The sequence below is a fragment of the Urocampus carinirostris genome, chromosome 2, assembly GCF_059441175.1.
Source record: "Urocampus carinirostris isolate Australia breed hairy pipefish chromosome 2, RoL_Ucar_1.0, whole genome shotgun sequence".
Lineage (NCBI taxonomy): Eukaryota > Metazoa > Chordata > Actinopteri > Syngnathiformes > Syngnathidae > Urocampus > Urocampus carinirostris.
This window is the reverse complement of record NC_142350.1, coordinates 23,641,246-23,664,024: the sequence shown is the minus strand read 5'-3', so window position 1 is coordinate 23,664,024 and position 22,779 is coordinate 23,641,246. Positions and strand designations below refer to the sequence as shown.

Below are 22,779 nucleotides of genomic sequence, written 5' to 3'. Positions count from 1 at the left end.
TTGAACAAGGACACTAATTTCTCTCTCTCTCTCTCCCTCTCTCTCTCTCTACTTTGCCTCTCTCTCTCTCTACTTTGCCTCTCTCTCTCTCTCTCTCTCTCTCTCTCTCTCTCTCTCACTCTCTGTGTCTCTTTTTTTCTCTTCTATTGTTGCTGTTTGTCTATTTCTCTCTCTGTGTCTTTTTAACTTATTTTGCTCTAACTTCCTTTTTTCTTTTTCTCTCTTTTCTCTTTCTCTCTTCCTACGCTGTGCGCTTTCTTTTCTCTCCTTCAGTCTTTCTGTTTCTCTTTGGATTTCTTTCTTCCTCTCCCTTTCTTTCCCCCTCTCTCGCGACTTTTTATCTTTTTGTTTCTTACGCTCTCTCCCTCTCTCTCTTTTTCTTTCTTTGTCCCGCCCTCTCTCCTTTTCCATCCCTCTTTTTCTTATTTCTTTATCTCTTTTTCTTTCTCTTTAATCTACTAGTCCGGCCCCTGACAGAATGTCTGTTCTATTGTGTGGCCCCCGAGTTAAAATGAGTTTGACACCCCTGCTTTAAAGAGAAAAATAAGATAAAAGACTGTCAGGATAAATATGCAAAATATTTACAAAGTAGCACAAACAAAAATGAATATTAGTGCAATAAAAGAATAGTGCGTCATAACAGTACAGCAATGAAAAGTAGTAAAATAACATATGGAAGCAACAGAAAAAATCCCAAATGAATAATGTCAACACACGCATTTTCTTTTACGCATTAAAAGATCAAATTTTGGGTGTGTGCTATGGGCAATAAAGTATATCCCTGTGTTTTAGCAATTGTTGATCAGTTGACCGCATTTACTCAACATTGGATGCTCTGGATATGCTCGATGTACTGGGATTGCGGTGCTGAGAGTGCTGAATCCAAGCCACTATAGGTTACCTGGAATGTAGATGACAAAGGAAAAGGCAATACATATTATCTAATAATAATACTTTTACTCACTAACAAATTTTCTTATGTCATCTAGATTGATGGTTCTAAAACAAAGTTAAAAATTTCCCCTTCTAATATTTATATAATGAAAACAATCGTTCAGTTTGAACCACAAATACTAGAACATCTAACTACTGGGTGTCACTTTATTGTGTAACACTTCTTACAGGTTTTCCGTGTAACTCTGTTCTTTGATCCGGTTGTCAGCATAGTCTCACACAACGGCTGACGGGACGGGTGCATGTCCAATCCATCTCCATCCATATGGAAGAATCAACAAGGCATTGCCGTAAATAAGTGTGTTTATGATGTATAAACAACTAGATCTTGCAATAGTTCAGACGGATGTAAAGTTTATGCACTGTATTTCCATGAACTTATTGACACAGGATCTAAATCTAATGTACTTAGCAGTTTTCACCATTCGGAGAGGGAAATAAAGCTTCAGTTACATGTCCACACCAAAGGCGTATTATTATTATTGTCATCATCACTCTTGTTATTGTCATCTAATAGTATCATTGGCCTGGCTGAAAGACTATTTTACAGAAAATGTTGCCCACCACTGGTACATAGCTTCAGAGAGCATTGGGGCGACTTACACAAAAGGTCAGTCTTTTTTCCCCTTTTTTTTACAATCACAAAGGGGATAAGAGGCTAGGAGAGTAATAGGAGCGCCCAGAAACCCCCCAACGGCAAGGTCTATAGTTGCTGAACACAGAGGCTCAGACCAAATGAATTTATGGCTGCAAAACTCATTAGTTGCGCAATAAAAGTTTTACGAGTCCTCCCTTGCAACACCAGTGGCTTTTGCACAATTCATTGAAACACCAATGCTTAGGCTGAGTATCCTTGTGTGTGTTAAAGTTTAAAAAAAAAAGAAAAAAAAGTCACACTTGGAGGGAATCGCACGTACCTGCTGTTTGCATCGTCCGGGTTTGCTTCCGGTGTCGTTTATTCGCGCGGCTGGTGCAGGTTGCCCGGGCCGGATAGGAGCAGCTGTCGGGGTAAGGCAGGGGTGGGCAATTACATGGAGTCGGGGGTCGCAAAGGGCTGGAAAAATTTGGCCAAGGGGCCCATCCTCGTCACCAAACCAATGTTTTTACAATTTTTATTTAATACATGCAGACAACTACTTGTTATATTTCTTTATATAGATTCATTTCATTAAATTGTTTCTAAAACACACTCATAGCTAAATAACATATTAGATCATTTTTTTAAGCACTAGATTTAAGCAGTAAAATTTCTGTAATATATCTGTAGTATTTCTGTAGTGGTGGTGGTTTTGAATTAAAGTATTAATGCGGTGGTATTTTAAAGTTTTTTTCTTCTTTGGCGTTTATAAAGTATTTCCATATGAGCATTTTTGTAGTACTTCGGTAGCATTTCTGTAGAATTACCGTTGTTTTATTTTGTAGTATTTCTGCGGGAGTTTTTTTTCTAGTTTTGCATGGTAGTATTTTTCTGTGAAATTTTAAAGTATTTTTATAGTATAATTTAGTTGTATGTATGTAGTTGTATATTGGTGTGGATCTAGATTTTGTTGTGCTATTTATTAGTGGTGTTTTTGTATTATTGTATTATTAAAGTGGTATTTTTGAAATATTTCCGCAGAAGTGTTTATAAAGTATTTCCATAGGAGTATTTTGTATTATTTCTGTTGAAGTATTTCTTGAGTCGTATTTTTGTAGTATAGATTAACTGTATTAGTAATTTTGGAGTCTTTTTTTTCGAATGAAAGCCAGAACTAAATTTGGTATATTTTATTTATATATATATATATATATATATATATATATATATATATATATATATATATATATATATATATATATATATATATATATATATATATATATATATATATATATATATATATATATATATATATATATGTTTATTTATTTATATATTGTCGTTACAATATGACCATTTTTGTTTGGCAGGCAGGGTAAAATCCTTTTGCGGGTGCATGTGGCCCTCGGGCTGTAGTTTGGGGTGGGGTTGATGGAGCAAATAGGGTCTGCAGGACTGGACTTGGGATCCGGTCCAAAAACCGACCGGAAGCTTTGAATTCCTCTCCTGCGCTTGCAAACAAAAGAGCTCAAGATTGCAGTATATTTACACCAAAAAGAGCAAATCATATTTTCTTTCCTGTCTGATTTGTTGGTGCAGAATCCTCAGTGTCGTTTTTACGAGTTCTTGTTGATATATGACATCAATATGGCGTAGATTTACAACAAACGCCATTTTGAGCTTGTGTTGAGCCACTCGGTCACGTGATAAGGGCCTGCCTGGCTCTCAGCCAATAAGAAGGCAGCTATGAAATCCATGGCGATGGCTGCACGGCGGATTAACACTTTCTCGCTCATAAACACCGAGCACATCACATAAAAGAGAGGATAAACGTTTGATATTTTTAATGGCACACCATAAAATATATTTTTGAATACGCATTCGGGATTTTGGGGTCAGATTATTGAAAGTTGAAGGGACAGTGTGGCCCCATTGGCCACTAGATGTCACTGTATTGTATAGTGTATGCAAAAACGAGTAAGAAGATAGAATGTTATGGAGAGTCAAAGTTCCTGACCAAACTGCACGATGTTTCTTGTAAAACAAAGGGGGAAGAGAAAGGGAAAAGACAGAACGTAAAAAAAGAACGAAATAAGCAAAACAAGCGCAAAAGAAAGTTACAAATGAGGAGACAGAAAACGGAAAAGATGGGAAGAAAAGGGAAAAACTGGAAGAAGTATAGATGAGGAAAAGAAATAAATAAAGAAACAAACAAAAAAAACTTAAAAAAAGAAGAAAAAATAATCACGAAAATAGAAAAAAAAATATAAAGGAGAAAAAGATGGAAAAAAAGACCAGGTTCTGTTTATTGGGTTCTTACTCCAGCAAGATAGCCAACAAACATGTCAGCTCCCCCTAGGTAAGCCTTATATTATGTGAAATAAATCCAAGTTTTCTTGACCTATAATAATTTTTAAAAAAACATCCTTTTATATGATACTTAATGGTTCTTTTGGTTATTATCCAGATCAATATTGTTGTTTTTTTAGGGAGGAAGTATTTTTTTAAACCACTAGGAAGCGCTAAATAATACACACTGTCCCTTTAATAACAAACGGTACACATTTTGAACTGTATGAAATAAAATAATTGCAATTGAAAACTTGTTTTCAGACATCTGTGTTACATTATTGATGTGTTGCTGTGTACGCACAGTACAAAATACAGTATTTAAAAGCACATAGGTTCAACAAAACTCTCAAAATGGATTACAGGTAAAAACGTGCATGTTTCACTTAGCTGTTGTGCAAAAAAAGTTAGTCTCAGACAATTTATGAAATGTGATCGAATTTATCCTTTTGCGGGTCATTCAAAAACGTTTTTACTCAAATTTGATTTTTTTATCCCCCCATAATAAAAGCATTGTATAGATAACACACACACACACAAACACGTTCACGCTCACATGCACAAAGACGCTCACGAGAGAATACAGAATATATATATATGTGCTGTTTAAGTTGATTGCAACGTTTTCCCTTCTCAAAAATATATTTAAAAGAAGACCTCATATTTGTATTTTGAGAAAGCTGTCGAATTAAACACACACGCGTGCGCACACACACAAAACAATCTTATTTTAAGGGCGTATTTTGTAAATCGAAACCCCAAATGAATGAAACTAATTCTAGCTCGAAACAAGGGTTTAAGGGTTTAAAATGACCGGGTTTGTTTCATTATAACACGTTACAATTATTTATTAGGAATTAAATAAAATGCTATAAAAATAACGTACCATCGGTAAGAACAATAAAAAATACCCCTCTATTAAAACGATGAAAACATGATATTCACTAAGAACAACTCATACATTGTATAGGTTAGATAGTTTAATAGAAATTCAGCGCCTTTTATTTCTAAATATTAGGCTTGTAAGTGTACATTTTAACAAGATGTCACTTCTTTTTATTGAGTATATGTGCTTTTAAATGTTTTACTCTCAAACATACATGAAGATTTGCGTGCAGCAAGTGCAAATTCTTTCTTCATGTGTGTTTTTCTTCGCACATGTGCGGGTGACTGTAAAAAAAGGTGTCAAGTTGTTTGCCTGGACTCTTAAAAATGTTACTAGAGAATTTTCACCACATGAGCAGGTTCATTAATGCAGACGTGTTAGGAAAAGGGGGAGGTGTTGTGGGTAAGGGTCGCCACCGTCTGGTCAAAAAGAGGAACCACATTATGCGCAAAGTCCTTTGTTATGTGCTATAATCCAAATGGATCATTTCAAAATTTCAGAAATTGGATTGCGTACCACTATCGAGGGTTTCAAACCTTGTCAAATATAAACAGCAGGATAAGAGAAGTATACAAACTCGAAAATGTACCTAATAAAATATGTGAAAAATATTCACGTTTTGCATAATGTTATGTAACAAATTGACTAGTTTATGTAAGAAGAAAAGCACATTAATATTTTACGGTGCTGCACAAACACATATTTTCCTTCACGCTATCAAAAGTTTTATTTTAACAATATTATAGGACTCCGTTGATTGAAGGGACAGTGAGTATTATTTACCGCCTCCTTAGGTGGTTAAAAAACTTCAATCAATAAAAAAATATATTTGAAGCACATTTTTCACAGTTACTTTTACGTACACAAAATTAAAATTTTATTTTGTTACAACATGAAACTTGATTTTGGCTACAAATAAAAACCTTGTCTTATCTACTTTCCGCTGTTACAAAGTAAGAACAATATTTGTCTCATTCATTGCTCTGTTAATTTCATTAAATGTACTTGTAATATTTTTTAAATATTAATATTATTATATACAAGTGGTAAAAAGTCGTTTATCTTTAAAAAAAAACATTTATTGATTTAGATAACAAGCTAAATACACAAATTATCACATGCACGTGCAATTTTTGAAATACTTGTAGATCAAGAATTTAGTACTTATTTTGCATCACTTAGGTCTCACCTAAAGGGAGCTGACCTATTGTCTGCCATCTTGCTGCTACGGGTACCCCAAAAACCCCAAAAGAGTGGACAAAAAATGAAAAGTAAAATGGTGTATTTTGGTCACTCGGAGTCTCTGTAGTCTGTATTCTTCTTAGTGCCCTAATAACACTCAATTTTGGTTGCACTACACCAGGGGTCTCAAACTCAATTTACTAGGCAGTGAGGTTTGGGCGGGTTTTCTACAAGTCTGATAAAAGAATTGCTACACATAAGATCTAGAAATAAAATAAGATATGAATTGATATAAAAATAAAACAATCAATAATATGAATAAATAATATGCGTGGGCTGCCCTTACATTACACCCTATAGAGACGCCTAGTGGTCAAACACTGTCGCTTTAAAGGGACAGTGTGTAATATTCAATGCCTCCTAGTGGTACAAAATAGTTCGATTTGGTGAAAATAAAACAATGATCTGGATAAAAAGGAAAAAACAAGGTTAATTTTGATTTGAAAAAAAACATAAAATGGGTGTTTCTTTTACATTAGCGGAATCCCTATACCCAAGGTCGCCGCCATTTTTGTGTGGCTAATTGCTGCTACACTGTGCTCTAAGGCACTGGTTTCGTTTGCATCATCAATACGGTGCCATGTAATAGTCAAATATTACACACTGGGCTTTAAGGGAGGTAAGTGAGTTGAATGAGTGTAATATGTTTGGAAAAAATAGTTCTTGCTAGCAAAGGACAATTTTAAAAAGGAAGAAGAAGAGATGAGAATTTATTATTCGGAAATATTTAAGCTACTTCTATAAAACAATGACATTTACAATATAAAGTAGTTCATACTAGCAAAGGTGATGAACGAAATGAATGCATTTAAAACATTACAAAATAAAATCAGCCAATGCTAACGAAGGACGTGAAATATATATTCAATAACAACAACAAAAACATTTTCTAACAGTAGAACTTGCTCCCAAGACCATTTCTTATGGAAACATCATGCAAGTAGCAAATCACATAAATTAAATCTAAATGACACATATTATTTTTTTTGAAATGCAAACTACATTTATTTTTCTATATAACACTGAAGGCTGCTGAGTGTGTTTGTGGCCGTCTAGTTCAGTGTTTCCCAACCTTTTTGTAGCCAAGGCAAACTTCTTTTTTTCATTAAAAAATCTTCAAGCACACCAACTATTCATTAAACATTTTTAAAATGTATTTCCAACAGCAGATTCATATTTTTCTCATTTAAATTATCATGTTGACAGTAAAAGGTTTTTGAATAATTTGTGGTGGCTCAGGTGGTAAACTGAGTTAATTATTTTGATTTGTGTTGTGGGATTTAATCATATTCCAGCATGTTTTCCAAGTTGTACTATACATATGTGTCTTTTTTAGAAAATTAAAAAAAAACTAACTGAGGAAAATGTATCTGTCGGTTAAACTTTTTATAACTACGTTCTTTTTTAACTGTTAGATGCATGAGTGGTCAAAAATGACCCCATGGGGATTTTAGTCTTCAAAATCTTTACAAAAAAATTAATATTGTTATATTGCAGGTATTCCTTATGAAATATAATGCCGTTAGTATTTTGATTATTTTGGGGGCTTTTGACTTTAACCACCACTCAATGAAGAGTGTATGTAGGGTTAAAAAAAAGTTTTTTTATTAAAAATAACAATTACAGTCATCAAAAGAATGAGCAAGAGTTTTACTTTTTTAATATTGAGATATATTCCTGTTTGCGGTGCAATCTTAAGATCCTTCATCAAACAAAGGTTATTAAACATACTGTGCTACCTCATGAGCAGATCATTTGTACATAAAAAAAAATCAATCAGCTATCAGTTATTTAGCTGATTGCAGGAAGAAAGAAACAATAGAATGTTTTTTTTTTGTCTTGCAAAGATATGGTTGGGCATCTGTCTGCGACACTGTGTGCCCTGGCACATTGGTTGAAAAACACTGGTCTAGTTGCATTGAAGCATTGCAATGTTGAGGGTGGAGAGGGCGAAAAGTTCCCAGGTAGAAACAAAGAATGGCTCTAAATGACCGTGAGTTGTGCACGAGCGTCCCCGTTGGGAAGAGTCCAATAAAGCTGATCATTTCCGCTCGGCCTTTTGTCCACCACCAAAGAGAAGGAGAAGAAAAAACAAATGGCGGCCATTCTGGAAACAGCCTAATTGTGTCTGGACGGCCATAAAGCAATTAAAAGTGGAATGCCAGACAGTATAGGAGAGCAGGCGGTTTATGGCGCTGTCTCTTTCTTTGAAGTTTAGGCTCCATCTGCCTTTTCCCCCCGAGCGCGTCACAACACTCAGAATTGTTTTTTTCCACCTTTAAATTGGTCCAAATTTGCAACAATTCTCAATTGAGTTTGCATCCCGAGGAAAAAAAATCCAATCTTGTGCAGTCTCGAACCATGCCTTGGAGGAGGTCATCTCATTGATAAAAAAGTCCAACAAATCCATTTAAAAAAATCGTGTATCCACAATTTTCGTTCTTGTTTTGTGTCTGCTCGCCTCGAAGTGCTTCGCACCCCATAAAATGTTATAGCGGTAATTGTCTTTTACGGCTCTACAGAGCTATCACCATCCTCCGCCATCACAATCTTCTCATATTAATATGCCTTGGAAATAAATCTAAATCCCACCCTCCTTTAAGAGAAATGCAACCCATTTCAACACGTGTGCTGATATAATCCGTTTTATTTGTAATAAATAAAGTACAAATGACATTTGAGAAGCAAAATTCAGACGGTCGGTGCATCCGAGAGGTAAAATTACAACCAACAGTGTGTTATTTCATCGCTAAATACTTCGAATCGGGGTTACAAACCAATTAGTAAGTTCTATTATTTGTCACGAGAGGGAGGAAATAGGTAGTTGGTCAACACATATAGGTAGTCAGTCATTTTCTAATACTTTGAGATGTAGCACCTAAATTCTTTATGTCTAAAAACTAATCAAATCCAAAGACATTTAGAACATCCAAACAAGCAGGCCAAAATTCCACTTTAACGAAGTACTAATACAAAAAAATATAGAAAAGGGACAAGGGCACTGTTAAAATTGTGCAATATAAAAAAGGTAGTCGCTTCTAACATGCTTTTTTTACACAAGACGATCCCAAAAAGAAACAAAATTCTCCATGTGCTTTGTTTTTTTTTTCACCTCATCACGTTACTCATCTTTGGCCGCGCCATCTTTGTTGAATTTCTTCATCTTCATGCGGCGGTTCTGGAACCAAATTTTCACTTGTCTCTCCGTCAGGTTCAAGAGCCGGGCCACTTCGTACCTTCGGTCCCGGGTCAGGTAGGTGTTGAAAAGGAATTCCTTTTCTAGCTCCAGGATTTGGTGCTTGGTGTACGGACAGCGCTTTTTTCGCGTGGCGCTCGCGTGAAGCCAGTTGGATACTGGGTTATCTGTAGGGAGGGGTAAATGAGGGGTTTTCTTTTATTATGGCGATGATGACGCGGGAATAAACATGATAAAAGGGTGAGATGCACAGGGACTTACTAGGGTCCAGGTTCGGCTTCTCCTCCACATCCTCGCCTCCTCTTTTCTCCCCGATAGACGGCACCGAACCGTTGCTGTAGTCGGATAGAAGCAACGCGGCGTGTTGACCTGCAGCCTCGGGTTTGATGCCGTAATGATGCGAACCCTGTAATCCGCTCACAGGCTCCAGGAGCCACGATTGGTACCGAGGGTCCGAATCAGCCCCCACTGTGCCTTGCGGGTGCCCGTAAGGATGGTGGTAAACGGAAGAGACACCAGCCGGGAACTGGGCCGGGACGTGGCCCCAAGACGGTCCGAAAACGGCGGGTTTGGATGCAAAGGTGCAAGGTCCGAGCTCGCCGTGTTCGCCCGGGTGCTGCTGCCGGCTGTGTTGGTACCCCGGTCCAGACGGGTATCTCGCCATGGAGAGCTCCTCGCTCTCGGGGAGAATGAGAGAATCCACGTGGTAACTAGTAACCCCTCCGGATGTCGACATGGCGGGTTTAAAAAATAAATAAAGAAAAACGACCCTACTATTCGTTGCTCGTAGCCATAAAGCTGCAGCAGCAATAACAACAACAACAATAGATGCACGCACACACACACATGCACTCGCAAAATAACAATGTGCAAAAATCAAGTAGCAACTTGGCCCCCTCGCGCAACTACAGTGGGTTGTAATGTGGGCACAACGGCGGAAGCCCATTGGACAGTGGAAGCACGTGACCAGACAGGCTGAACAATAAAGAATAAATCTAACCCTTCTGGTCATTAAATTCGCTCGCAGTTCTCAATAATAAGCGGGAATAAGAACAAATGAATAAAACCGAAGAGATTGCAGATAATATGAATGAAACTGCAGTGACGTCATGTGGGAAAATTTTAAAAAAAGAAAAAAAAAACACACACAGTCTGCAGTTTAGCTTTCGCAGCTCGTTTTATGAGCAATTTTATAGGCCACGTAAGCAAGCTTGCATTTTTGGGACCCAAACTAATGTTTTAAAACAGTTCGGGGCGCGTTATTTGGAAATGGGAAACAATAGCATGAGCTGAGCCACTTTTAAATTATTTAAAGAAATGAAGTTGTATTTTTTAATATTCCGTATTGCAGAAGGTCTAAATTGAAGCGGTTGTTTGCAGGCTGTAATTTGGAGAACGTGACCGTGTTGTGGTGTGGAAATAAAACACGCTCATTAACTTTAACGTCAAATGGGACTTGCTTTTAACAACACTTTTTGGGCTAACTTACAATTCACCGAGCGAGCTGCGTGTGCGGCAAGACGCTAGTTTTTAGTTTGATTTCTACGGAAACATCAGAGCTGTAATATTTTTTTCTTTACACTATTATAACTTGGGACAGTCTCTAAGCACCACGGTGTAAATATTTTGCCTAGTCATTCTTGCATGTTTACCATGTAGTCCCATATGTAATTTTGTTGCACTCAATGTTTCAAATCAGTGACAACAAAGACAATTCTATTTATTTTTTGTAAAACACATTAAGAATAAATTAATGTAATAAAGCGAAGTCAAGTCAAATGTATTTGTATCGTCATTGATCACAAAAACTCACAAAGGCCTGCACAGATCATTATAAACTATTAGTAAAAAAACAAATGAACTAATAATAAAATGAAACTATTCCAAACGCACAAAGGGCCGACTTAATTCGATGCACTAGAATTGATCCTACACGTGCGTCAAAATGGTTCCATTCGGTGCGTTTGAAAATACAGTTAAATATTTATAGAATAGACTTAAATATTTCATGTGTCTTTCACTCGAATTCCGTAGTAAACATGATTGTGTAAACAAAATGGCGGTGGCTGCCCTGTAATCCACCTTGACCAGTTTCTATCCGAGGGCCATCACGACCCCAAACAAGCATCATAACTGTGAAAAATATATCTTACGACTTTTTTTCGGGAAATTGTGTGTCTGACAATGTTATTGCACTTTTTTTCATTGAACTGTTGTTACAACCTGGTCGGGTCTCCAAGCACTACGTTGTAACTATTTTGCCTATTAATTCTGAAAGTATTTTATCTTATTTTTCTATTTAACATCTTTCTGACATGTTTACCCTGGAGTGCCACGTCTAATCACTGTTTCACCACGGGGATATCTATGACAATAAAGACAATTATTTAGACATGTATATAAAAATATTTGGTATTATAACCAATACAATAGGCCGATCTATAACAACCACCGTCTACATATTACTTATCAATCCTAATATTTATTTTCAAGTCTGAAATCATGTTTTGACATGTTTATCCTGGCGTATGTTTAATCTGGTTCTAAACAATGACAATGAAGGCTATTCTATTCTATTCTATTCTATTCTATTCTATTCTATTCTATTCTATTCTATTCTATTCTATTCTATTCTATTCTATTCTATTCTATTCTATTCTATTCTATTCTATTCTATTCTATTCTATGTGTTTATCATTTGCAGCACTGCTATAATGAATATGTGTAATTTAAAATTGTTGCTAAAGTGTAACTTTTAACTCGTGCGCGTGAGCCAAAATACTGAATGGGAGCCTGAGTTTTGCTTCTTTAAGAACTAAAAAAAATATTTTGTGGTTTAATACAGAAATAATAGAACGCCTTTATTTTCGTTACACGGACTGTCATGAAATTTAAAGCTGCCCCATATAGTGCACATATGCACAAATCACTTAAAAGTAACATAGAGTTTAAGAGTAAGATACTTTAAAAATTTAGCATATTATTTAAACGTAACATAGGTTTTAAAAGCAGCACTATAAGCAACATGCCAAGAAAATGCATCAAAATGTACACACCCCAAGACAGAACCCTGTATAAATACCCAGTATAGGCAGAAAAGAATAGAAAAGAATAATTATATAATAGAATATAATGTGCGTTATAGTCACGACACCTTGGACAAGGTGCATGTCCTATTTACAATAGGTCACTTGATAGGCGGGTATTGTTTGGCTACGAGACATCAATCGAGTAAAAGGAGGAGGGGGCTGTCGGTTAAGAACATTCTGAGAAAAGACCAACGCCTCAGATGAGGAAAACACTGCGCACCACAATTGCGATGCGGATCTAAGGCTGTAAACCTAAATCTGGGTGAGTGCCCCCCCCTAACTTTACCATGGGGGCTATTGGCGAGATAACAACCTGTCTGGCGGATCTAAACCTCATCATAAAAGCCCCTTTATTTCCTCTTTCCTTTTGTCTGAGCTCGCAATTGCGCACAGGAAGCATCCGGTCTCGCTGCAATGCCCACGGAGGTCGCTATTGGCCCACTCACCTTCCCCTTCCCCTCCACTGCAGTGGTCGTAACCGAGGCCTTGTGTCTGCAGTTGCGGATAAAAATCGGATTTCCACCCTCCCCGATTACAATTTGCATGCCACCCGAGAAAGAAAATCATTAACTGCAACCTGATTCTTAAAGGAAAGAAGGTTCGGATCACGTTACGGGCATTTCTTGCTCGTTTTTCCTATTTCTTGCTGCAATCGCTCTCTGTCAGATGAGCATAACTGGGGCAATTAAGACAGTTTCATGTTGCAGAGTTCCAAAATGCACCCCAACAACATGAAACTACCTAAACCACGACAGTCAATCCGGGAGGGCCCTCAAGACAGCAATATGGAACCACATGCAACGCAAAACGCGCTTACCCGTGCAACATCCTGGCGTTAATTCCAATTTTGCACACAAATAAATATCCAAGATTGAGAATACGAAGAGGTAGAGAGAAGATCCTCCTGTCCGTTTGAAAGACTCTCCCACGACTGAAGCAGGAGAGGGAGATTGCTCGTATAGCAGCCAGTCATAAAACTCCACAATAGCCGCCTGCATGCGAGCTTAGACGCCTTACAGCCTGGCTTCTTGATTATTTCCGATGCTAATTGCCCCTCTCGGCTTAAAACCAAGCACAAATGAAAGCATTTTTGGAATGGGCTTACGAAAAATGACACACACACTCGAAGGCGCACACAAAAATACAAGAGAGTTCGAGAGATAATTTATTTAGCATGGCACAGAAAATCGATGTCGTAAATAGTAACAAAAACAAAAAACAACAACTTGTTTTTCCGTGTCGTTTTGGGTCGAAGAAGCCACTAAAAATCGTTGCTCAAAAACAAGTTTAGATCACAAACTTGGTCATAGGTAGATTAGTATTAATACATTTCAAAGTGGCGATTAAGAATGAAAAACACGCAGGGCGTAGAATATTTGGTTAAAAACAGGAATTGATTATCGTTGTTCTTAATGGTTCAATTTTACTCTATTTAGTAGCCATAGCATCGAAATTATTGTCGGGATCTCTGGTAACTATCTAAATAATACATATTATCAGCTTGCCATGTAAAAGTAGGCAACTGTAGTAGCATATTATAAGTTAAATAGCTAATAACACTTTTGAAAAAATATTCTTGGATATAATATTATTAAGATAGCGGTAGATTGTTTGCTAGCAAACAATTCAATCACAAACTGGTTAGACACTTTAGTCTTACCTAGCGAGCTAATAAGTGTCTTAAGTAAGCTCTTATATATATATTATTAGCTCACCAATATAATAATAATATGCAGTATGATATTTTGTTGCTTAACATACGTTTGTTTTATTAATGCATAGCAACCAAAAAAACATTATTTTATTGGCTGGCTATCAAAAGCCCACCAGTAGTAGCAGCATGTTATAGCTATCCAAAAATATCACGTTATTAGCTAAAACCTTATAACAAACTTGCATAATCACAGTTTTTGTTGTTATCATTGTTATAGTTAGAAGTAGTTTTTTTGCTAATCAAAAAATGAATTATGAGCTAGTGGGTTAATTTCTATTTAACTTGTGAGCTACTATGTGTTATTAGTTTGTCGCTAGCTGATAAATAATACATATTTCTGTTTATAGCTATCCAGTAGTGGTTGCATGTTTTTAGCTAATAACAGATAAGCTGTTTTTTGAAATGTTGTTGTTTTTGGTATGTTATTGTTATTATTGAACCAGTGGTAAATTGTTCTGCCAGCTAACAATTGAATTATTAGCTAGCAAGGAAATTAATATTTCTATCTTGCTAGTTACTATATATAATTAGCTCACTTCCTAGCTAGCGAGGTTCTTTGTATTATCCCACTACACTGGAGAATATTAATTGTTAAAGTATTTTAACCCCTTTGGTGTTCTTTCAACAATGGACTGAGTAAAAAGCAGGGAAAAAAATAAAATGTTCCATTGTTGGTGAAAAAATAGAGTTCACATTGGTTATACATTCTCACATAATCATTTTTTAGAGTTAATGCAACAACATTACGAGTAAAATACCTTTCTGTTGTAGAAAATAATATAACTTTTAAAGTGGAAAAATGACTGATTCTTGGGAGTGAGTAAAATATTTGACTCTTGAAAGCTAGCACACCTCAGTGCAGTGTAGTGTAAAATAAACAGAGTGCAAGTAACTGAAAATGTAACTCTCTGTCTGTGTACATTTACACTTGGTAGAAAAGAATACATATTTACAGGGGTAGTGTTAAAATTTACTCTGTAGGTCAGGAGTCTCAACCTTTTTTCAACTTTAGAGCTACTTTTTGTTACCAATTAGCGCAAATTGCATATTTCTGGAATAGCAACTTAGCTAAATGGCTTGCTAAATAGCTATAAAAAAAAAAAGTAGCTAGAGTGTATGCTAGAATGGTAAAGAGTTAAACACAAAAAACAATAGGAGCTATTTAGCTAGCTAAAATAGTAATATAGCTGGATAGAAAGCTAAAAAAGCAAGAGAGCTAGCTGGAAAGGAGGCATTGTAACTGGCAAAAAAAACAAACAAAATGTTAGCTAGAGAGACTGAAAAAAATAAAAAATCAAGCTTGCTAAATAGCTCGAAAGATAGTAAGATAGCTAGCTACAAAGTTAAAAAGGAAGCCAGCTAGCTAGCTGAAAAAATACACATATTTTACTCATTTACTTTATAAAACTCATAAATTGGAACTAAGTTGGTTGCGTTACCTGTAATATAAATCCTTAAAAAGATGAATGACTGAATTTGTTTAACATATGAACAGATTTTCATTCTTTTTTTAAAAATAATGATCAATACTTGAATAAATGTTCCCATGAAGCCCATGAACTGGATTTTTTTTATTTGAATTTCTAAATGAACAACTTACCATTCTATTACTATGTTTATACCACGTAAATTATTTTTAAAAACGGATTGAATAGCCTTAACCAATACAAGATAATTTTACTAGAAAATCACAATGGTGACCTATTTTTGGGCACCTGAACTGCCCTTCGGGGGAACCATAGTGCCCGTGGGCATCACGTTGGAGACCCCTGGCGTAGATCATATGTATGATTAACTCACTAGGTGTGTTATGATAAAGATAGCTGTTCTATATCATTCCCCAGATAACTAATAATATATATAATCACCAGGGCAGTGTTAAAATGTACTCTTTCGGTGTTAAATCAACACTGGTTATTTTACTGCATGTGTAGTTTATATGTAGTAGTATTAGTGGGTGTGTTATAATTTGGATTGATAATATATATTATCGCCTACATAAATAGCAATATACATTCGGATTTCTTACATCTATAACTGATAAAACGCGGTATATTTAGCTAGCTATAGCTACCCAACACCATAAGTGTTTTAGCTAGGATGCTAACTGATAACAACATTGGCATATATCTAGCTGACTAGTGAAACAAGAAGGAGGACATGACGCGACATAAAAATAAAGAAATCCACTTGAAAACACAAAATCAAGCTTCTTCGACCCACGTGACTTGTTGGCAATAAAAGTTTGGGGGCAGTCATTTGAGTTTATTTTCATTCTTAATGATATTATATATATATATGTATATATGTATTTTTTCACCTCGTTCATCAGGAAAATCCGTAGTTGGACGTGAGCTCCCGGATCCTGTTCTCTCTGGTCATTTTCTTCAGTTTCATCCTGCGGTTCTGGAACCAGATTTTGACCTGTCTGTCAGTCAGGTGCACACTTTTGCTGATCTCTAGGCGGCGCTCTCGAGTCAGGTACATGTTGAAGAGGAATTCTTTTTCCAGTTCCAGAGTTTGGTGCTTTGTGTAGGGGCAACGCTTTTTGCGCCCACTTTTTGCCGTCAACCAGTTTGCTGCGTTGTCGCCTTTGCTGTCCCCTGTGTAAAAAAAAAACAATGGAGGACCGGGCGCCCGTGCGCATGCGCACAAAACACCCACACAAACACACCAGCAGGTTTTAATAAGCATTGCGGGTGGTGGTTTGATTTATCTGGTTTGTTTTGTCGGTGAATATGGCTACGAGCGTCTTTTTCAATTCCGGACGTGTGTGTTTTAGATTTTTTTCACGTTTCGTTTTCCACTCTTTTAGAGTGTGCGTTTGCTTAAATATTAACCTATTCCTATATGTTTTTACGTACATTAAGTAGATTATCATTGCACTATTGTCACGAAGCACTATTCTTTTTTCATTCCATCATTATTATAACTTGGGTCATTGTTTTTAAACACTACGTTGTAATTTTTCTTTTCTTTTTTGCCTATTTATCCTGATAGTCTTTGGTCCTTTTTTCCTCTTCCAAATCAATATCACAATGTTCTACCCCGGAGTGCCGTGTCTAATCTCGCTGCAAACAATGTTTCACAACGATGTGTCTATTCTATTGTAAATATTTTCTTCCATTACATTCCTATTATAATTAGGGCCAGTCTCTAAGGCGTAGTGAACATGTTTGCCCTATTCTGACAGTCTTTAAGTTCGAGTCTTTTAAGACTTTATTACATGTTTACCCTGGAGTGCCAGGTCCAATCTCGTTGCATACAGTGTTTCCCCACGTTAAATTACATTCTATTCTATTCTATTCTATTCTATTCTATTCTATTCTATTCTATTCTATTCTATTCTATTCTATTTGAATGTATATTTTCTAAATGTATATTTTAATGTGTCAATGCAATGTATTTTTGTTTAATTTATGTGTTACCTTTTTGAGAATTTTGTTCAAATTTACCTTTTTGTAGGAGTGTTTTTTGTGGTTTGTGTGTTGCAGCCTGTTTATATTTGTTAAACCTCATTTTGTGTGTAAAATCATAAGAAACGGATTATTTTAGATTAGTTTTATCAAAACTAGTTTTGAAACACCCACAATAAAGAAAAATAAAACATTTTGCCCTTGTCGTAAGCACTATATTTTATATTTAGTTTGGTAATATTTTTGTGGTGTTTTGGTAGAATTACTATAGTTTTTTTGTACTATTCCTGTTGGAGTATTTTTATATTAGCCACGCAAGGGGACAATTATGACTTAAAGTAAAATAATATATTAGGTCACCAAATATAGAGGTATGTACCCCCTTTACATCCCAATTCCCCACATGTTTAGTCTGTGCCTTGCCGTAATTGTATCTCTTATATACGTTGCATTTGTATTATTTTGTTTCAACTGTATTTTAATCCTTTTGTGTGTCTGTGTATTTAATATTTGGGGTTGTTAGGTGGGGGTAAAATGAGGGGATATTATTTATCTTTCTCTCTCCTCGTGCACGCGCATATTCGTGTATACGCGTGCCCATGACTGCAATATACAATGATTGAAATAGTTGACAATAACGGTTTTGATGTAAGAAATAGTTTAAATCGGGAAAAAAATCTGATTTTAACACATACATCGATAATGAGTCGAATAGATATATATTGTTTAATGATCTATAGCGAATTGGAGCAATGCCGTCCCATAAGTTGACGATCAATGTATTAAAAGACTATTTATATGTGTGTTATTACTTTTCTTAGACATTGTTTAATATCTATGTAGTTTCACCGATTTGTGTCAATTGGTAACATTCATTTTGTTTATCTTGACATTTTTATTTCAGAGTGTGTGAGTCCGTGATCCTGTGCGTGTTGTTTCAGTTTCACGTTTGTTTTTAAGTTAAAATATGAATGTATTTGTGTTCACAGTAGCCTCTTATGCAGTTTGCATGCGTGTGTCAACTCGTGTTGTGTGCTCGTGTTTATCCGGGCGTGCGCCTCGTGTGCGTGCACATTCATGTGCCCGCGTGGCTGTGACTGCAATATACAATGATGGAAATGAACTGAGTACTCGACAGTAACGGTAATGACAGGAAATAATAATAATCATAAGAAATCAGACTCATCTTAAACGTAAAAAAACATGTCAATGGGTCATTATCTAAATAGAAGTATATAGACGTAGTGTCTACATAGAACACATAATATATGTATATAGTATTTTTCTTTTTGTATATGCATATTTGATTTGATTTTATTATGTATTTTTTTTGGGAACTTCTTTTATAAACATTGTGAAAAGAAAATTTCATTGGCTGCTATAAAGAGAATCTTGAATTTAGAAACACATTGTTTAAGGATATAAAGAATCTTAGAAATGTAGTTTATGTAAGTTGATTATCGATAGCATTTGTTAGACTTTGTATAGGTGTGTTTGTACTCGTCGTAGACATAGTGTAATATCCATATGTGTTTATAGACGCCCCCAAGCATAACAGGTGCTACATACATACACAATGCCCCCACCCTTCTTCTCCCGCAACCTCAATGGAGGTTAACAATACCTTTAGCTCCCTTCTCTGGACTTTCCTTATCCTGCTCGTCCGTCTCCTCACCGGAAGAGGCTTCTGCATCCGTGGATTCGCGCGGATCTCCCCCCCGGTCCGTATTTCCCACAGCCAGGGGCTCTTCTTTGTCCCCTCTGCTTTCTTGCGTGGAAGTCGTCGGTGGTGACTGGAAGCGCACGGGGGCGCCGGATGGCGAGCCAAGATGAGGGTAGGGAGGCTGCAGGCCGTCGCTGTTGTAAAGTTTATGGGGGTGCGCTTGGGGTTGAGACAAGCGGAAATAGCAGGGCATGTGGACGGATCCCCCTCCCCCCCCACCACCATCGTTCACTAATCGCGAATATGTCACATCTTCGCTGGCTTTAGGGCACTTGGGCTGCTCATAGAGGCAATATGCGCTCTCTTCTTTTATGTTCTGCGGAAAGGAGCAGGGCGTCACCTGGGGACCCACCGTGCGCTCCTGGTCCACACGACAGGACCTTTGCGCGTCCATCCACATCTCCATACCGGACAGGTAGGCGCTCGGAGCACCAACCTGCACATTTTGGCCCCCCGCCTCAGCTCTCCTAGGCACACCTGCCAAATATCCGTAATTGTGTAGTCCGTATGGCACTTCGGTGCTGTGTGTGCCGCAGTTTTCAGCCCTGGCGCTGATCAGAGAATCCACCAAGAAGGCATTTCCTGATGGACTGTCCGAACAGGACATTATTGTGGAGTATTTTGGCGAAGGGAGAAGGTAGCCCCCTCTGTCTGACATTTCTTGTGCAAAACATGCTGCATGTGATTAGGAGCGCCCCTCATTCTAGCGTGTGCATGGTGTGGCCAATGGGAGCCTTGTAAAAGGGATGAATCCCGCCCACTGGGGGCGCTACGTAGCAAGGCAGCGCAGCCATCACTGGATACGCCTACCTTCATCCTGGTCTTAATGCACCATTATCGACTTTTACCATCGCATGAGGAAATTTTGAGGAAACAATAAAATAAAAAAGCTCGTAAATAATAATAATGATAACGAGATAATCTGGCAAAGCAAGACGAAACATGTAAACGCACAAAATAGTAAAGTCTCTGGCTCAGCGACTGTTTCTTCCCCAGGGCAATCACCACCCTGAACAAGCACACTAACTGTGAAACTATATCTTCCGAGTTATTTGGGATTTTTTGTTTGATGATTATGTTATGGCACCATCGTTACGATGCACTTTTTTCATAAATTGGGTCACTCTCTATAAGCACTACTGTACATTGTAAATATTTTGCCTATTTCATTTGTCATTTTAATGTCTTTATTACATGTTTTTCCATGGAGTGTGATGTGTAATCTCGTTTTACACAATGTTGATATCAATGACAATGAAGTATTCTATTCTAGTTCTCTAAGATTAGATCCAGTATATTTTGGCATGACGCAGCTTTTTCACATCCTTTTTATATTTTGTTTTTCTTTTGAGTCTTATTAATATGTTTTTATTCCTGGTGTGTCGTGTCAAATCATGTTGTAATCAATTACCATTTTTACTATTCTATTCTATTCTATCCTATTCTATTCTAAAAATAAGCAAACCACGGGACTTTGGAGGGTAATAAAATGCTTAAAATTTGCCGCCGATGGGGTTTTATACCAGAGCAGCAGGAGATCCTCCGCCTAAATAAGAAGGACCAATTTGTTTGAACTAATTTAGCCCGAGGAAAACTTAAGAAAGCCATGCAACAAAACGAACATTCTCAGACTCGACCTTAAACGCTTACATCTCTTTTAAAGCACAGATTTATTTGGAATCGGGCAAATATAAACTTTAACAATTCCGATTTTGTCAGCACACAAAACAAATAAAATATTTTTAGAGAAGATAGACAGGAGCGATAGTGTTCCATTTTTGAAAGAAGAGTAACCTAATTGATTGTCATCTACCTGTTTTCAACTGCTTATTATTTTGTTCCAATAAACGTGACTTTTTTCACAGCATGTTTTGTCATTTATTACACTAAGAACAAGGTCATAAAAGCGTGTTAATACCTGCACAAAACACACACCGCGTAGAAAAGAAAGTGTCCCACACACTTCATCCTGCTGCTCAAATTCGTCGGGCCAGAAGGCCCACAATAAAATTTTCCTCGCCCCCCTCCTATGTAGGGTCCTTGGCCATGTGGACTGTTATTGCTCAAGTTAATCTCGGCGAGCTTTGCCATGACCACCCGAGCACGGGTGGGCTGAATGCAAGTTGAGGGTCTTGTTAGCAAAGCCAAGGGGAAAAAATGCAAAATACTAGGGGAGCAGGATCAGCAATTAAACATATTTTGAAGAACCATGTTTGGGTATTATGTACACATTGTTGAACTCCAGCATTTTGGGAAGACGCGCAATATGTATTTGGGCATATTCTAAAGGAAAGTCATATTTACACTTTTTTTTCATGCAAACAAGTGAAATACATACAGGTATTACATCATCAAGATTACTTGTTTCGGTGCATTTATCGCATCAAGTTTAAAATATTTAAAAGCATTGCAACTCAGTTTCTATACCATGCAGAAAACGCTCAAAATACAATTGACACATATTTGCTTTCATTAGTTATTTATTTATAATGGTATTCAATAACACTGCAACCCTGGTGAGGATGAGCGGTGCAAAAAAATTGACGCTTGAATAATCTGTTAAAATAGTGATGTAGTGCCAGCTAGCTGTACAGGAGAATACGTTAAAGACAGGGAAGAATAAAATCAAAATTGAAAAATGTCAAAATATGACCTACGCCAGTCCGATAAAGATGAAAATGAATGCTTGTGTTTGCAATCTGAGTGCGCGTATTGCACAGGAAGATATCCTGCGCAGCATATTTTCTCATTTCAAAACGTCAAAATATCCCTTGTTTGGTTGAAAACGATTAAAGAAAATGATATCCAATTGGTATATTTGACAAATTCCTCTTTTTTTTTCCTTATTTGTAAAATTTGTATGTTGTATTAAAAAACAGGAAAAGTGTAAGCAAAAAACAACAACAAAATGTGTTACCTTTACACAAATAACGGTATTTGCTCAACAATAATAATAGAACACGCCCTCAGATTTGAAAAATAAAAAACTAACAAGAACCAAGTTTTGGTTCAAAAAATATGACCCAGACGTTAGTTTGTTTGGTCAACTTGACCCAAATTTCGGGGCTGTTTATTCCAGGAGGAATAACAATACAGAACGTCTGGTTGTTTTAGTACAAAAACAAGACAAATTGGGGGGGATTTGTCCAGATTTTGGTTATTATTAGACTGCAGTTTGGGGGAGTAGTATAGGAAAGCATATCTATTTACATTTGTATTTAGCGTACACAGATGTATGTATACACACACACATTCACACTGGTATTTTCTTGAAGATATAAACAAACACAAATGCAATTTAAACAGTAAAATATGCAATCTAAAGGCTGTATTTTAGTCTCCCGGGTTTTGACAATGAAAAAAGCCCTATAATATATGTCCAGAGAACATATTGCCCCTCTTGTATCACGCCTAGCTTCTCGGACATACGAGCCAACAGGGAAACTAAATACATCAATTCATTACGGGCAAGCACTATTTTTACAATTCTGGCCTGGAGATGGGGAGCTATCGATAACTTTCCGCCGCAGTTATTAATTGAAGCTATTAAATCTTCATTTTCACAGCTGCCCGGCTGTTTTAGCCTCTCAACGGTTTTCTCCGACCACTGCCTTTGATCAGGCTCACATA

General features: G+C 36.8%; 2 protein-coding genes across 2 annotated transcripts; both read right to left on the bottom strand.

Moving 5' to 3' along the window:
- Positions 1-8,716: 8,716 nt before the first annotated feature.
- hoxa9a (homeobox A9a) lies at positions 8,717-10,159 on the bottom strand. The gene is made up of 2 exons (XM_088327863.1): positions 9,469-10,159; positions 8,717-9,374 (listed from the first exon to the last, which is right to left on the bottom strand). The coding sequence occupies exons 1-2, from the start codon at positions 10,151-10,153 to the stop codon at positions 9,133-9,135; spliced, it is 927 nt and encodes a 308-aa protein (XP_088183989.1). The 5' UTR covers positions 10,154-10,159; the 3' UTR covers positions 8,717-9,132.
- Positions 10,160-16,338: 6,179 nt separating this feature from the next.
- LOC148371419 (homeobox protein Hox-A10a-like) lies at positions 16,339-19,771 on the bottom strand. The gene is made up of 2 exons (XM_088327862.1): positions 19,051-19,771; positions 16,339-16,613 (listed from the first exon to the last, which is right to left on the bottom strand). Exons 1-2 carry the CDS (start codon positions 19,754-19,756, stop codon positions 16,339-16,341), a joined length of 981 nt encoding a protein of 326 aa, XP_088183988.1. The 5' UTR covers positions 19,757-19,771.
- Positions 19,772-22,779: the final 3,008 nt, after the last annotated feature.

Bases quoted from the DNA above. Each gene is read 5' to 3' on its own strand.
- hoxa9a (XM_088327863.1), bottom strand. From the start codon at position 10,153: ATGGGCTTCCGCCGTTGTGCCCACATTACAACCCACTGTAGTTGCGCG. The intron at 9,375-9,468 runs GTAAGTCCCTGT...CCCTCCCTACAG, and splicing joins GAAGCCGAACCTGGACCCTA to ATAACCCAGTATCCAACTGG.
- LOC148371419 (XM_088327862.1), bottom strand. From the start codon at position 19,756: ATGTCCTGTTCGGACAGTCCATCAGGAAATGCCTTCTTGGTGGATTCT. The intron at 16,614-19,050 runs GTATTGTTAACC...TTTTTTACACAG, and splicing joins TCCAGAGAAGGGAGCTAAAG to GGGACAGCAAAGGCGACAAC.